The sequence below is a fragment of the Peromyscus californicus genome, unplaced genomic scaffold (assembly GCF_007827085.1).
Source record: "Peromyscus californicus insignis strain IS unplaced genomic scaffold, ASM782708v3 Scaffold_5__1_contigs__length_169319896, whole genome shotgun sequence".
Taxonomy (NCBI): Eukaryota; Metazoa; Chordata; class Mammalia; order Rodentia; family Cricetidae; genus Peromyscus; species Peromyscus californicus.
Genome location: NW_026294573.1, coordinates 48,586,593 through 48,604,110, shown reverse-complemented (window position 1 = coordinate 48,604,110; position 17,518 = coordinate 48,586,593). Strand labels below are relative to the sequence as shown.

At 37.7% G+C, this 17,518-nt stretch overlaps 1 protein-coding gene across 28 annotated transcripts in view; it reads left to right on the top strand.

Annotated features, from left to right (window-relative positions):
- Mier1 (MIER1 transcriptional regulator) overlaps positions 1 to 17,518 on the top strand; it is a 59,377-nt gene that overhangs the window by 24,836 nt on the left and 17,023 nt on the right. For 27 of the 28 annotated variants that reach the window (XM_052718512.1, XM_052718515.1, XM_052718511.1 and 24 more), the window contains 6 exons: positions 3,667 to 3,828; positions 4,896 to 5,028; positions 6,555 to 6,619; positions 8,936 to 9,008; positions 15,481 to 15,632; positions 16,966 to 17,047. In XM_052718512.1, the coding sequence (XP_052574472.1) occupies positions 3,667 to 3,828; positions 4,896 to 5,028; positions 6,555 to 6,619; positions 8,936 to 9,008; positions 15,481 to 15,632; positions 16,966 to 17,047 (667 nt within the window). The remainder of the gene's footprint in view (positions 1 to 3,666; positions 3,829 to 4,895; positions 5,029 to 6,554; positions 6,620 to 8,935; positions 9,009 to 15,480; positions 15,633 to 16,965; positions 17,048 to 17,518) is intronic. The other variant, XM_052718513.1, reaches the window with a different exon arrangement.

Below are 17,518 nucleotides of genomic sequence, written 5' to 3'. Positions count from 1 at the left end.
GGATTAGAGACATATACCATTATACCTGGTTGTTTATCTGAACTTTTTATAGTCATGTTCCTTGTACATTTTTACCAACTACAGTATGGCAACTTGGTACTTGTGTTTGGTAAACCAGGGCTGTGAACATTTCCATTCTTTCAGACATCGACCTTTTCTTTTTTTTTTTTCTCTTCTAGGTAGTGCTGGATTCTGGACCCAATTATTTTTTCATGTGTTTCAGACTTTCGTTCTTTTCTTTTTCAGTCATTCTGAAAATGCAGCTTGTTTGGAAACAGCATTAACTTAGCTTGCATACTAATGAATGAACAACTAAGAGTAATTCTGACACGGAGCAAAAGTGACCACAAAAAGTAACCAGGAGGATCAGACCTGAACAAAAAATTGTCATTTAAGAAACTTAGGTCATAGAAATTAAGTTTAAAAACAAAAATAAACAGAAAACCCACTATGCCTGTGATTAATCTGTTACTGATCTTCCCATAACCTATATCCTTTTGAAATAATATTGGTGGTGGTGAGGGTATAGTTTTCACTTAGTATGTATGGAAAGCATGTCTGCTTTTATCAAGAGGGTCTGATTTTTTTTTTTAACTTTTATGCTTTAACCATTTATCATTTGACTTCAGTGACTTTCTCTGTGTGCTAGTTTTATCACTGGTTCTTCTAGTGGAGTCTGTGAGATATTGAGGAGGCTACTTTGCACTGTCTCAGTCCTTTCTTAGTATTGGAGGTGTTTCTGGACTTTTGAGAAGTAAAATTTATGTAGGGACTTGCACTTCTTATCTGTGTTACATGAGGAAAAACAGTCCATGATTTAACTACTCTGCTTTTCAGAGTGAAATTCCTTTCTGTGCAGTTAATATGTCATCTAACTTCTTGTTATGTGAGTGAAAGATTTTAAAAATAATGTCCAGGCTTTATATTCTCCCACTGGAAAGGCTGATTGGCTGGTATCTTATCCTCCACCTGTGAAATTAGTGTCCTTTGAGATATTTCATACTCATGTAAGAAGAAGCCTTACTTAGAAATTTTTTAAAATGCAGATTAAAAGTCTGGCAGTGGTGGTGCATGCCTTTAATCTGAGCCCTCAGGAGGCAGAGGCAGGGGGATCTGAGTTTGAGGCCAAGCCTAGTCTACAGAGTAAGTTCAGAACATCTAGGGCTACACAGAGAAACCCTGCCTCAAAAAACAAAAACAAAACAAAGCAAATATAGGTTAGAGAACCCTCATATAAGACATTAGGCCAGAGACTAGCATAAGACCAGCATTCTGTTCTTGAAGCTGCTCTTTAAATAAGACCCCAAAGGGGGTTGTTTGATTGATACGTTGTAGAGTGGACCAAGCACTGTGGTCTAGTCAGAAAATGATTTCAAAATAGAGCATGGCCATTTCAATGAACTCGGTTAAATTGTCACTTAACACTCACTCTAGTAGTAACATTCATTGTCCTTAAAAAGGAACTAAAAACGAAACAAGCTGTTTGTGAATTCTTATACAGCTGATAAGAATGATAGTTGTAAACTGCCATGTTAATGTTTCTTTTCAGTTTGACTCTTACTAATTAACTTCAGTTGCCGAACCTACTTCTTCTTTGGGATGCCCATTGGGTTTAAGGAAAATTATATGAGCTGGAATTAGGAGGTCCAGGGGTCAAACAGCATGTGCTGTGTCTCTGCTTTGCTTCCTTAATGTGGTGATATTTTATTTGTTAGAACATGGTGATATTTTGTGTTCTAACAAATAAAATATCACCACACCTTAATACAAAAATGAAAGTAGCAGACATTACCGTCTGATACTCTTAAAGATCTGAGGAGATTGTGTGCTTCTGGCTGCTTTCGTTCTTAGAGAAAGTGAAATCAGAGCATCTGGTTCAGATGCTTGACCACTAAGATGCTGGGGAGACTGTTTCTATGTGTGGAAATGTCCCTTTCTCTATCCTTACTAGTAAGTTTCTGGGTCTTGGTGTTCAAGTTCTGTTCTTTTTAAGTACTGACTCTAGTCTTCAATTTCAGTGTCCTTGGTACTGTTCAGATTCCATGGGCCAGTTCTTTCGATACCTCAAGTATGGTTTTAGTTATACTTTAAAAGTAACACAGCATGGCTGTCAATTAAATATCTCATCTGGCATGGTGATGCCTTGCTAGATATAGCAATTGCTTGTCAAACTATAGAGTCTATAGATTATTGAACCCTTCAGAACTAAACTCTCTTTCAAAGTAGGATCACAAGTTGATTTACAGTGTGCAGTACAAGTATCAAATGCCATTTTCTCCCTGTGAAGAATTTACAGATTATTAATTACTAAATTTTTTTCTTTAAAAAAAAAAAGTATGTCTGTGTGTGTGCATGCAAGTGTATGTCTGTTGGGATGTGTGTGTGTGGGTGCAGGTGCCCAAGAAGGTCAGAAGTATCACATTGCCTGGAACTGGAGTTATAGGCAGTTGTGAGCTACCCAGTTTAGGTGCTGAGAACTGATCCTAGGTCCTCTCCATGAGCAGTAAGTGCCCTTAAACAGCCCATCCCTCCTACCATCTACATAGATTCTGAGTGAGGGGAGATGAACTTTGTGTTACCAATTTGTTACACATTCTAATGTATATATCCTCTCTGCAGAAATATGTTTGGTATATGAATTAGACTTCTGTTGATATTATGGCACATGATGATGGAAAGCTATAAAATATATTGTCTTATTTAAAGAGCACCATTTCACTAGGTTCCAATTTGACACTTAACATTTTTCTTTAGAATATGTATGTGTATTTGTGTTTGTGTGTATATGTTCAGATAAATGGGGTTAAACTTTTGATTTTTTTATAATCAGGATTTTATTGGTTTTGATGCTTGACATCTCTTGATTAGTGATTGCCTTCTGCAGAAAATGGATTTTATTTTCCCAAATAAGGCTATTTTTTCATTTTATTCACAGTGGATATGTCTTTTGGAGGGATTGAAGAAGGTCCTGACTGAAGCCCTAAAATTGCTAATAAAATTATTAACCTTTAGAGTCATATGATGAAAATCTGAATGTATTATAATGTGACTTGTGTAATTTTTAAAAAAAAAATTCTTTAATGTATGTGCCCATGTTTCCTCATATGTGATGGGATTAATGTAATAGTTCCATAGATAATCAATGCTGACATGATTTTATGTGTAAATTGAAGATTACTTTAGAACAATATATACGGCTTTGTAACCTAGTATCATTTTGTATGTAATTGCTGTTGTTCCTGCAGTGTGCTTTTGCCTGAGTAGGGAATTTAATCTCCCTTTCTGGATTTATTGAATTAGATGACATCCTGTTTTCTAATTACTCTCTTTGCCCCAAATTATTTAGGGTACTGTTCATAATAATCCATATGTAAGGGCTAACTGACTCTGGTATGTAAACTGAATTATTGCAAAAATTGTTATTGATTTCAGACTATTGACAAATATACGGACCAGTTAAAATTGGTCAGTTTATAGGAATAAAAGATTGGGTTTTTATTTCTCCTTTTCATAATTTGAAAATACTGAATGTATTAGACACAAAACCACATATATGCTCTAAAGAAAAAAAACAAGTGTCAATTTAGTACTTTACAGATTTGTAAATTATAACATGCAAATATGAAATCATTGATTTCAGAAATTGGCTTATTTTGGTGTACTTAGGAAGGCGACATGCCAATCCACGAGCTTCTCAGCCTCTATGGTTATGACAGCACTGTTCGGTTACCTGAAGAAGATGAGGAGGATGAGGACGAGGAGGAGGAAGGTGAAGATGATGAAGATGCTGATAATGATGACAATAGTGGCTGTAGTGGGGAAAATAAAGTAAGTTAGTGCTCGTTCGGTGTTTTATCTTCTTCGTGGAACATTTATGTTCCAAAATTCCTGTTGTATTTGTGAAACCACAGATAATACTAAGCTCTAAATATAATTTTGTATAGTAAGATTAAATTTCAAAAATAAAAAGTAGGAAATGTGTGATATAAAAATTGAAAATTCCTTGTAATTCACTCCAGTGAGATAAATTTGATCTGTTTCATTCCAGATTTCTTTTTGCTTTTTCTGAATAGTACCAACTTTAAAAAAAAAAAAAAAAAAAATGCTGTTTTAAATTAAATAGGCTGCCTGGCAGTTTTGTATTCATTTTTTAAAAATTATTTTAGATACAAGAGTGTTATACTGCTTTCCTAATATTAATACCCAGTGTAACTCAATATCTGTTGTAGAATGTTATTTTAAGGTGTGTTACTTTTGTTTATGTTGCATTTGTTTAACTCTGTGAAGCTATGTTACTGTGCCTGTCTAAAACGCCTGATTGTCTCATAAAGAACTGAACGGTCAATAGCAAGGAAGGAGAAAGGATAAGTGGGGTTGGCAGGCAGAGAGGATATATAGAAGGAGAAATCTGAGGAGAAGGAAGGAGGAGGACTCCAGGGGCCAACCACCCAGCTGCACAGCCAGCCACTGAGTAAGGGTAAGATTTACAGAAGTAAGAGAATGGGAAAAGCCCCGAGGCCAAAGATAGATGGGATAATTTAAGATAAGAAAAGGTGTCAAGAAACAAACCAAACTAAGGCCAGGCATTTATAATTAAGAATAAACCTTCATGTGTGATTTATTTGGGAGCTGGGTGGCAGGCCCCCCAAAAGAGCAAAAACAATAACAGCAACAAATGTCTTTACCAAAACTAGCCCTACTAAGTGCCCTTAGCTAAACTCTAAATGGCTGGGACTTCAGCTCCAAGGTTTTATCCCAGTTCCAAGAACTAACCCAGGAAATCACATTTCATTTGGTGGGTTTATTATGATCTTATAGCTACCTCTAAAACACAATTTGACTAATGGCCTACAACAGTATTCCTCATATTGTAAGTACATTTTCTTATTCTATAGGAAGAGAATATAAAGGATTCATCGGGTCAGGAGGATGAAACTCAGTCTTCCAATGATGATCCATCACAGTCTGTTACTTCCCAAGATGCTCAGGAAATAATTCGCCCACGTCGATGTAAATATTTTGATACAAGTATGTATTATCATTGTTATAGTTAGAATGTAATTTTCACTCTTTTATAATACCTGAAGTTCTAATGTGGTTTTATTGATACTTGAATTCACTTACTCTGAAATTGCTTTCAGAGGTAAATGGATTTTGTTAGGGGTTACTAGAATATTAAAATGAAGGTCCTGTTCTCAATGCATGTATCACAACATGTACTGCTTCATATACTGCCTAAATATGGATGTGTTCCTTTTATTTTGTGTAGTCTTGAAGTTTTTGCTTTCTACTTTTCTTTGTTTGACTTTGAACCATCTTTCATTATATTCATGTGTCACTCAGCAGCAGGGATATATTCTGAGAAACATGTTGTCAAGTTTATTGGTTGTGTGACTAATGTGGACACAGCACCTCAAGATCATACAATCTTGGCAGGGTCACCACCATCGTAAATAAATTGAGTCTGTTGACCAAAGATGACATCATGCAGTACATAACTATATATTTGTAATGTTGTCTTTTTTTTTTTTTTTTTGGTGTTTTGAGACAGGGTTTCTCTGTGTAGCTTTGCGCCTTTTCCTGGATCTCACTCTGTAGACCAGGCTGGCCTCGAACTCACAAAGATCCGCCTGGCTCTGCCTCCCGAGTGCTGGGATTAAAGGCGTGCGCCACCGCCGCCCGGCATGTAATGTTGTCTTTTATAATCTTGTGAGTCCTAGGTGCAAAAAGGTGGTCAGTTCTTGGGGTATGAATACATGCTAATATGGTTCCCCAGTTTCCACTGTGACGGGATGGCATGTGGAGGTCAGAGAACAACAGGAGTCAACTTTCCTCTTTCTACCTCAATGTAGTTCCTGAGAATCAAACTCTAGTAGATTCTTTACGTAGCTGAAGATGACCTTGAATTTCTAATCTTAATTTCTCCACCCCCCAAATGCTGGGATTACAGGCTTGTGCCACTCTTCCTTATCTCATGCAGTGCTGGGGGTTGAACCCAGTGCTTAGTGTGTGTTAGGCAAGCAGTCTGCCAGCCCTATAAATCATCCTCATTTGAATATAACCAAGCAACAGCTTGCCTGGCGTGGATAAAATAAAAATTGGGGAGAATAAAGGTTTTCAATATGTACCCAGACTTCTTATTTTCTTCCCCTACAATTTTGCTCCAAACTTCCAAGTTTTATTAGGAAAACGGTTTGGCCAACATTGCTCTAAGTCTTTGTTTTCTGTGTGAAGAACTTGATATCATGTGACTTACTTTGTAACCTGCATTAGTAAAAGATTATGTTGACACTAATCCTAAAGTTTTTATGTCCTTACAAAATCAACTGAGACTAGAGTTGCCCTAGGAGATTCATAGTTTTTCTTTTATTTGGGGAAATTTTTTGTTATTGTCTTGTTTTAGATACAGTGTTCATTATTTGATTTTAAATATCTTGGTCTGATTTAGCAGACCTTTTGGCATATCTAAATACTTGGTGGTAGGTATAAAAAAATACAAAGATATGGACAGGATAAATGTCCATTTTATAGTATCATTCTCTTACATATTCTAGATAGTGAAATAGAAGAAGAATCTGAAGAAGATGAAGATTATATTCCATCAGAAGACTGGAAAAAGGTATTTTTCCAAAACTTATGGTAATATTCTAAAAGCCAAAAATATTTTTAATGAATCATACTTATTGATGAAGTCAGTGCATTTACCTTTTTGTGACATTTAAGCATTTTGTAAATATTTGTTCAAGCTCCCCATTAATATATCCAACTAAGAAATACATTTATCTTTTCATAAAATGATAATGTGGGTAGAATCAGATTTTGCTGGTGTATTCATACTCAAACCAATATTAGAAATCCAAATTTCTAATCATCTAATCCTGAAGTGATAAATGTTGGTGTTACAGGTTGAGCTGCTCTACAAACGTACAACTAGTTTCTAAAATAAACTTGAGATATTAGGTTCTTTTTCGTTAAAATGTTACATAGCATTATTTAATTAACCACATAGGTTAGCGTTTGATTTTATGGTATTGCATAGGAGTTGAACCTCTTAGGAAATCATAGTACACACTGTGTGTAATTGGTTAAAGCAAATCATTTCTGTAGGACGATGTTTTCCTCAGTGAGAGATGATTGCCTGATCTTTCCTCTTTAAAAAAATAACACCCTTTGAGGTTTTTTTTTTTTACTTCTTCTCTTCCTGGGTTTTGTGTTATTTCATTATTTCAAGTGTATTTGTGTTTTGCCTGCATGTATATTTGTTCCTGTTGGAACATAGCAGCCAACCCAGAGCAGCTTTGATTACCATCAGGAGACTGTTGATGTGTCCTTATAGTAGGAGGACCTGGAATGAGTCATCAGAGATTGAACCATTACCTTCTGCACCTTCTTCCCTATTGTATGTAATTCTTTCCCATCTGGGGAGGTGCCAGAGTATGTAGTGTGGATGATTAACTGAAGGGGGAATTCCATGTATGAATCTATAGGGAGTAATTGTCTATTCTGGGGTGAAACTTAAAGAATGACTGTTTGCGATTCTTTGGTGGGTACAGGTGCATGTAAAGAGTCATAGGGATTGACAGCAGAGAGACTCTGTAGTGGACACCTGGGATGCGAGGTGTTTGGTCATTTAATGAGTTATGGATATTGTCATTGTTTATGATGGTTGGTTACAAGTTGTCAATTGTTAATGGTCAGGAAAAAAGCTGAACATGGAGATTAGATTCAGAGATTTTGTTTAAGAAAGAAAGAAAAAAGAGAAAAGAATATAGATATGAGATAGATCACTGAATCTATTCTGAGAAAAAAGATAAAGAATAATAGGATAAATGGGTAGATCACTGATTCTACACTAAAAAGGAAAAGAGGAAGACATAAAAATGACAAAAAGTAGATTACTGAATCTATTATGAAAAGAAAAAATACTTTTAAAAAGGAATTACTTGTTTTAAATAAGAGAAGTAATGAAAATTTTTTGTCTGAATTTGTCAAATGTTACTGGACTGGACATTGTTATATACTAATGGAGTTTTTTGTCTGAATCTGTCAAATGTTAATGGACTAGACATCGTTAATGTAATCTTGACTGTGTATATTGTATATACTTATTGTACATAATTTTTCTTGTATTATTATAAGCTTTTTTAAATTTTAGACAAAAAGAGGAAATGTGGTGGTATTGTGTTCCCCAAAATATTGTGCACCCTAATAAACTTATCTGGGGTCAGAGACAGAACAGCCACTAGATACAAAGGCTAGAAAATGGTGGCACTCACACCCTTAATCCTAGCACTCCAGAGGTAGAAATCCCTCTGGATCTCTGTGAGTTCAAGGCCACATTGGAAACGGCCAGGCATGGTGACACATGCCTTTAATCCCAGAAAGTGAGCCTTTAATCCCAGGGAGTGATGGTAGAAAGCAGAAAGGTATATAAGGCGTGAGGACCAGAAACTAGAAGCATTTGGCTGGTTAAGCTTTCAGGCTTCTAGCAGCACAGTTCAGCTGAGAGCCATTTGGATATGAGGACACAGAAGCTTCCAGTCTGAGGAAACAAGACCAGCTGAGAAGTTGGCCAGGTGAGGTTAGCTGTGGCTTGTTCTGTCTCTCTGATCTTCCAGTGTTCACCGCAATAACTGGCCTCAGGTTTGATTTTATTAATAAGAACTTTTAAGATACATGCTACAGACACCATTCAAAGAATGCCAAACAATGTATTGTTTATATTACATTTTACCCATTATTATTAATATTTCCCATCCAGTCATATGTAAGCTCCTAGCTATTATTAACTCATTCATCCTCACAATACTACCATGAGGTAGGTAATTGGTTTTATGACAAAGAGGCCAGAGTGAGTTTACCCAAGAAGATAGTGAAGCTAGACATGAGCAATAAGATTTGTATCACTAGATATTTTTGGTTGTGTTTAAAATAGGAAATCATGGTGGGCTCCATGTTTCAAGCTGAGATTCCAGTTGGCGTTTGTAGATACAAAGAAAATGAAAAAGGTGAGTTATAGTAAGGTTTTATACCTGAACTTTTGCTATGATGGACTTATTTTGGGGGTGGTATGTGTTTGTGTCTAGGTACACTTACTGTTTATGGAAGCCAGAGTCCATGTTGGGTTCCTTCCTCTTTTGGCCCTTCACCTTGACACACAGGATCTGTTTGGCTAGACCGGCTGGCCAGTGAGTGTGTCTTCTACCCCTTGTGCCTGGATTCCAGATGCCCACTGCTGCTCTGGAATTCACACAGGGTTCTGGGGGTCCAAGCCTGTGTTCTTGGTCTTAGGCAGCAGGCACTTCACCCCCTGAGCCATCTCCCAGCCCTGGCCTGTTAGTTTACATATAAGATATGGTAAGGACACAGCAGCCTACTAAACAACCCTAATGAAAGAAGCACATCATCAGAGCTGGTCACTCACTGTAAAAGAAGGGAGTCTGAAGGTATGCCTCTTAAAATATCCCAGCCATGTGTCTCTTTTAAGAAGAACATTTTTTAGCCGGGTGGTGGTGGCGTACGCCTTTAATCCCAGCACTCGGGAGGCAGAGCCAAGAGGATCTCTGTGAGTTCAAGGCCAGCCTGGGCTACCAAGTGAGTTCCAGGAAAAGGCGCAAAGCTACACAGAGAAACCCTGTCTGGGGTGGGGGGGAAAAAAGAAGAACATTTTTTTCCTACATTTTAAATGCTCTGAGCTTGATACTTTGTAACCTTTATAATAGATAACTTTTCAATAATGGCTTTAAAAACTAACTGATAAACTACTGGTTGTTTATTTGCTTCTCAAACTCAATACTACTAAAAAGGAATATTTTGTCATTTGTGTCTTAAAATAATTTGGGAGTAGTACTTGTATATTTAAATTTTACAAGTTTTATTTTAATCATTTTACATCAAAGTCCTAAAGCCAGTTATACATCTAATAATGTAAAATAAATAAGGATTTGTTTTTTTGAGTCAGTCTGTTTCACATTACCTATGTTAGGTGGGTTTTAAAAGGATGCATATGTGTCTTTAATGAGTTGTTCACATATAGTATGACATCGCTTGAAGCTAAAAGTTCTTTTCTTTTTCATTTTCTTCACATTACAGCTTAGAATTGGGAAGTCTTTTGTTGGTGGTGGTGGTAGCCAAATGTTTTCAGATCACTTGTCCTTGCCTCTAGCAAGCTTGCCCAGCTTAGCTCCTATAACACCAAAGTCGACCTTGTTCTGTACTGGAATTCTGTGTCTCTCTTATGTGTACCTTATTGTTGTGTTCAGAAAAAATATCTGTTGGCTTTTGTGTTTATAATTGAAATGTAAGTACTGTGTCTATGAAGTAGCAGGCCATGAGTTCTTTTGTCAGTAGGGAACTGAGAGGTAAACACTTGTTCCATTTTACTAGATGTCTTAAAATTTTTGGCTATAAGGAGGTAATGCCTATGTTTTGAAAGTTTCATATTAAGGGCTGAGGGTGAGGCTTAAAGGTAAACCAGCACTTATGTACCATGCTCAAAGCCGTGGGCTCACTCCCCAGCACCCAAGACAGGATTATGAGTCGATGGAAGGAAAACAGCACAGTTTTGTAGTACATTGCTGTCGTGATTGAAGGTTCATCTCTTCTTGTACTTTACCTTTTATTTTCATATCTGTAGTCAAATACCATAGTAAGTGAATTAAAATTTTTACTTTAAAAATATTGCCTATTCTGGCTTAATATTTTCATGATTTTAGAAGAGGGTTATGTATAATTTCTTTACAATAAGGTGCAATTTGATGATGAAGATTTTCATTGGTGCATTTTTCTTTTTGAGACAGGGTCTCACTTTGTAAACCAGGCTGGCCTTGAATTCAAAGAGATCCCTCTGCCTATGCCCCCTAAGTGCTGGGACTAAAGGTGTGTACCACCATGCCTGGCTTTTATTTGAGGACTTAAGTGCGAGATGGTGTAGGAAGACCAGACAGGATGTAGAAAGTGACATTTCTCTGAAGAAGTCAAGAATGTGAGCAGACTGTATTGTGTGAAGAAAAAGTTTAATTAATAATGGAAAAAGGAATTCTGACTTTAAATAAAACACAAAATTCATTTCTCTGTCTTGTCCCCTGTGAACACAAAGCAAATACCAGTATTATACAGCATACTGTTAAAAATAAAGTTTATAAAAAGATATTGCTGATTAGTGCATTTGTGTTGCCGAACCCTAGGGTGTTTTTCACCAGCTGGGTCAGAGAGAACATGTCTTACAGTGTTGAAACAATTCTAGTGTCTTGGTTGCGGGGTAGGTGCTGGGGTTCAGTTAAACCCTCTGAACCACATTCTGAGCTTTTATTTTGAAACACATCTCCATCTGTTATCTGGGCTGACCTGAAAATTGCTGTCTTCCTACTTGAAGCTGGGATTGCAGGTGTGTGCTGCCATGGCTGGCTCTGATGTCCTTATTGTAGGAGTCATTTAGAGATGGACCAGAGTTCTTTTCAGTGATTAAAGATTCCAGATGGATGACATATGTGTGTATGCCCTCTGATTTGGCTTTACTAGACTCAGGCCCGTTGTGTTCCCTCACTGGTTATCACTCCTGATGTAAACACTTAAATTTTAGAACTTACTGGCATTTTCCTTTGAAACCTGAATTTATTTTGGTTTTAAAATCTCCCTGGTTATACCTTCATTAACATTTGCTTACATTTTTATGTTAATTATAATTGATGCTTGACAAAGTACATATCTCTTGCTATCTGTGGGAGTTAACATTAAAACTACCCCTTCCTTGCCCCATAGACAGCAAAATGCACAGATGTTCAAGTTTTTTATGTGACTTGGTGTAGAATTTGAATATAGCCGAAGGACATCCTCTCATGCTTTAAGTCATTTCTTGGTTATTGTACAATATAAATGCTGCATGAATCCTTAGACTGTTTCTGAAGGAAAAATAACAAAAGATGATTGTTCCTCCCTAAGATGGCTACTGGAAGCTCTTGTCTTAAACTTTACCCAATCCTATAACTAGAGAACAAGCAGAAATGAGGACCTCATTATCATTTGGAGCTCCAGCAAGTTTTGGAGTAAGCTCCTATTGACTCACAGCTTGAGTCACAGCCTGGCCAGAAAAACACTACTTTTCAGAGAAATAAGTGAAAACTTGTCTTTGCCTTGGCTCATAATTTATTTGTTCATGGGATTAGTGTCTGTCCCCTTCAGACCATAAGAGAGTTTTGGTTTTCAGTAAGTGGTTATCAATTAACAGCTTTAATGAGATGTAATTCACATACCATACTCTGTAGAAGTGATTATAGGCCTTTGCCTCCACTTCCTGTTTTATGCACTGTTGGGGATCCAGGACTACATGCATACTAGGAAAGTACTCTACCAGCTGAACCCAGGGTCCAGCCAAAGACTGTTTCTGAACAGCTGTTGGCCAGATAAAAAGCATCCTTTGTTAGAAGGTCACAGAACATTTACTTTGGTTTTATTTAGAGTGTTTGCTTTGAGGCTGGGTCTTACCCAACTTGAGCTTCCTGGCCTCCTGAGTTGGTGTTCACTAGTACAAGGAGCTGCTTTGGGTTTTGCTGTTGTTGTCTTTTTTTTTTTTTTTTTTTTTTTGGAGACAGGCTTACTGTGTTTCCAGACATTCTCAAACTCCTGGGGTCAGGCAGTCCTGCTGTTTGTTTCCTAATGCCTGAGATTAAAAGTACTATCACAACACCTGGCTGTATTTTTAGTTCTGATGTGACTGAAATGAGGAAGTGAACAGTGTAGTCTACCCTTAGGACAGGCTGAATAGCCTTTATCCAGAGTACTTGAGGCAGTGTTTTGGATTTCAGATCGTTTTGGCCTTTAGATTTTCTGATTAGGAATAGTCATTCTGCAACAGTTCACTTAACTGTGTGTCAGAAGGCTATGTGAATATGACATTTTGAAAATATGTCAATGTCTGTGGTGAACTTCAGTGTTGTATGACATTGCTGATGGTAGCTTTTCATACTAAGATACACTGATTAGATCACATTCTTTCTCGGGCATTAAAAATGGAATAATATTGACAATGTATAAGTACACATTCACTCATTAGGAATTGTTTTTCCAAATTACAGAGGTTTGTGGCATTGTAATGGTAGCTCTCAGCTTCTCATGTCAAATATTTGTTTTTTCCTCAAATCAGAATACATAACCCTCCTAATTCTTGTATGTAGTCCTTGCCAACTATATATAGTGGAGTTTGTGAGATGATTCTGGTGGTTTATCTTGCTTATATAACACACTCAATTTGATTACTTTAAAATTTTCTGTTTATTGTAGGTAATACCTAGTTAAGTATGGCCCACTGATCAGCCTCATCAGATTCATCTGTGAATTAGCAATTCTGGGGTCTCATTTAATGGCTGCTGAGTCAGTCTTTAATAAGATGCCATAAGCTCTCCTCTCCCCTTTCTTCTTATACTAGTGAACTGCTCTCTGAACTCTTGCTAATTTATATCTGTGCATATTGTCTACAACGTGGATTAGAGAGACTTCTGTTTGCCCCCCCCCATGCTCATTACTGACTATATTGTAATTGTCTAAAATGAAGTATGTATTCTGAGGTTCCTGACGCAATCAAAACTATCTGTGCAGCCTTAAAGGAGGCTGACTTTGTCGTTTGGCGCCACCTGGTGATGGTAGTCTACTCAGTTTGAGGATTTGTAGACTATTGTCAATGATTCCATAAATGGCTTGTAGGTAATTTCTGCTGTTCCGTAGATTTAGATGAGGTGTGGAGAACATTGGGATTTAGGCACACACCCCTTCACTTCCTCTTCCTGAGACAACCTTTAAAACATACGTAGTGAGGAATCAATTCCTTTCGCAGAACAGGCTGACTAGAGAACAGAAATTAGTACTATATCCAAGTTCACTTAGCAGAGGGAGTCAACATTTCAATTTGGGTGTTTATTATGCCAACAGAATAAAGAATGGCAGAAGGACATTTTTCTACATATTGTCCCTTGAGTTCTGTTTCAGAGAAGAGTATATATTGAGAGAATCAGGAAAGAGTAGGAGGTTTTTAAAGTACGTGTATGTGAGCCGGGCGGTGGTGGCGCACGCCTTTAATCCCAGCACTCGGGAGGCAGAGCCAGGTGGATCTCTGTGAGTTCGAGGCCAGCCTGGGCTACCAAGTGAGTTCCAGAAAAGGCGCAAAGCTACACAGAGAAACCCTGTCTCGAAAAACCAAAAAAAAAAAAAAAAGTACGTGTATGTGAATGAAGGAAGAAAGTAATTTATGCGAGGACAATTGATACTTTGCCTAGTATACAGGAAATGCTTAAGTCGCTACTCCTTTTCATAATACAAGGAATTTTGAAAGTCATCTCATGTCTCATAATGTATTTTATCAAGTGATTTCCTTTCCATTGAAGTTTACATACTTGAGGCCTTACAAACTTTGTTCAACTGGAATCACTGCCTCCTCTCTACCTTCCTAGCCAAACTTCTCAAAAGATTTTGCTTTGTTTCACTTCCCAGGCCCTTAGCTTAGTCCTCACATCCTCATATCCCCTTTAGTAAACCCAGCAGGCCTCTTTTCAACCCCTGGTCACTCTGGGATTTAGCCAGCTTTGGAAATCACTCTTGAAAGCACTTGTCATGGCTCCTGGGGTTTCACATTTCTGGCACTAACTCCATTTTAGGCTGTTGTTCCTGGGTTTGATGTCATTTGAACTCTCATAAGGCACTGTCTTAGGTCATGTTCCTTTTTATTTTCAAATTTTGGTGAGATTCAGACTTTATTCTTACTACATTGGAAATTATGATGAAATTTGTTTTTTTAAAGGTGTGACTTTTATATGAAAATGATTATAACACGTGAAGGCACATAAGAAAAAAACACAGGCTGGCAAGATGGCTCAGAGGTTAAGAGCACTGACTGCTCTTTCAGAGGTCCTGAGTTCAATTCCCAGCAACCACATGGTGGCTCACAACCATCTATAATGAGATCTGGTGCCCTCTTCTGGCCTGCAGACATACATGCAGGCAGAATATTGTATACATAATAAAGAAATAAATCTTTAAAAAAAAAAGAAAGAAAGAAAAAAAAAAACAAATAAGAAGACAAGAGAATAGAGATCCAAGCCTGACAACCTGAGTTTGATACTTGGGATTCACATATTAAAAACTGACTCTCAACAGGTGATGGTGGCGCACGCCTTCAATCCCAGCACTCTGGAGGCAGGTGGATCTCTTGAGTTTGAAGCCAGTGGTCTGCAGAGCAAATTCCGGGACAGCTAGGGCTATACAGAGAAACCCTGCCTCAATAAATAATGAGCTAATTAATTAATGAAGTAAAGAAGAGCTGACTCCTACTAGTGGTCCTCTGACCTTCACATGTGTGATGTGGTACATGCACAGCATATACCGAGAAAATAAATCATTTTTTAAAAGACTGAGTTATTTGTTTAATGATATGTCTGCACAAAATATGTCAATTTTTGGCAGTTTTTATTAACATTTTGTTTATGAATTTAGTATATGAAAATGATGATCAGCTTCTGTGGGACCCAGAGTATTTACCAGAAGATAAAGTGATTGTATTTCTTAAGGATGCATCTAGAAGAACAGGTGATGAGAAAGGTGTAGAAGCAATTCCTGAAGGATCTCACATAAAAGACAACGAACAGGTACATTAGTAAGGAGCAACTGTTTGGGTTTTCTTCATTTCTCAGGATGGGTGCTCTGCCCACCTGAACTCCTCTGTTGTAAAGGTTGGAATTAGCACAAGACCTCCTGTTGATATGCTTACATCATTGATGCAGTTTCAGCTCCAGTAAACAGAAATCTTTACTTTACTTAGGTATACTTTTCATAGTGTTTTTAAAAGTGTTTTCTTCTGGTTCTCCCCCCCCCCCCCCCCCCCAGGGCTTATCTGTGTAGCCCTGGCTGTCCTAGAACTCACTTTGCAGACCAGGCTGGCCTCAGTTCATAGAGACTCACCTGCCTCTGCCTCCTGAGGCAGAGACCACCACTGCCTGGCCTTTTGTTTTGTTTGTTTTCTATTCTATCTCCATGAGGCTCCACATCTGTGATCAAGTTGGCACCCTCATCTCAGATAATACCATTGTGCATGTGCTCAGACTAATACCTACTATGAACCTAATACAACAGCATTTTTACAACCTTGTTTGTTGTTTTTCTTTCTCAATTTGTTTAAAATACTAGGAATTTCAGAAGGCTGCAGAGAATTACAACTTAAAACTGTTGTAACCCACTAGGTTTCTTAGTGGCTGTACCCAGTAGGACTGCATAAGAGGTTGACTGGACCACGGCCTGAGGATCAGGTGTTTGTAACGGTCTGCACTTGACTATAACTAGCAAGGGGGAGGTCTTTTTCTCCACCCCTTGGCATTGTTATAAATAGACCTTTGGAATAAAGTTCTGGGACAGTGGATAAGGATCCAGGCCCTCTCGAGTCTATCCTGTGTTTTCTCTCCCCTCTTTATTTCTAACTAAGTCTCTTCTCCCTCGTTCCTCAAGAGTCCCTGGGGTAAATAAGTGTAGGGGATGGTCTCCCACATTAAACAAAATGATATTTTATATGAGATTAATATCTCAGTTGCTGAGATACTCTGGTCACCAGGTTGTATACCTTTCCTTGTACATAGTGAGAGGCATAGAAGGTTAGGATTGAGCTCTTTTGTTTTTTCGGGATGGGGTTTCTCTGTCATTTCAGTGCCTGTCCTGGTTCTTGCTCTGTAGACAAGGCTAGCCTCAAACTCACAAGAGATCCGCCTGGTTCTGCCTCCCGAGTGCTGGCATTAAAGGCGTGCGCCACCACCACCCAGCCCCAAACTCATCTTTTTTTTCCTTGGTGCTCTGTGTGTTGCTTTCACTAAAATTGGACCAGAAAGCATAGAAATAAACAGAGGATTCAGAAAAATGTGCTCTTAAAAACGAGCATCAGGCTGAACTGTTGGTAGTCTGTCAGTCTTATGTAGAAACCTTTTATTTTTCTAGGCTTTATATGAATTGGTTAAATGCAGTTTTGATACAGAAGAAGCCTTGAGAAGATTGAGATTTAATGTCAAAGCAGCTCGAGGTAAATACATGCTAGACTTTCATTTCATAACTTGGCAGAATTTTTAACTTTAAGCTGCTCAGTTTATCTAAATATGTCTTCAGCTTAATAACTAGTCTTTCTCAATTCAGGAGGTATGTGCAGAGCACAAATGTCATTCAAATTGCTACAGGGAATGGGATTAAGATTGTTCTGTTATGCAAAAGAAGGGCATTTAAGTGAAAGCCTAAAATATATAATGCCATATAGGTTGAAAACGTATTTAAAGATTTTCTTTTTGATCTTTATTATAGTCCTATGAGCTATATCACGTAACACCTACTTCCTAACTTTAAAATTGTAAGACTGGGCTGGTTAGGTGGGTCAGTGGGGAAAGGGGTTGTCACTCAAGCCAAACAACCTAAATTTGATAGCTGGAGACCATGTAGAGGTGGAAGGAAAGAACCAGTTACCTAAAATAGTTACCTGGCCTCCCTTCACACACTGTGGTGC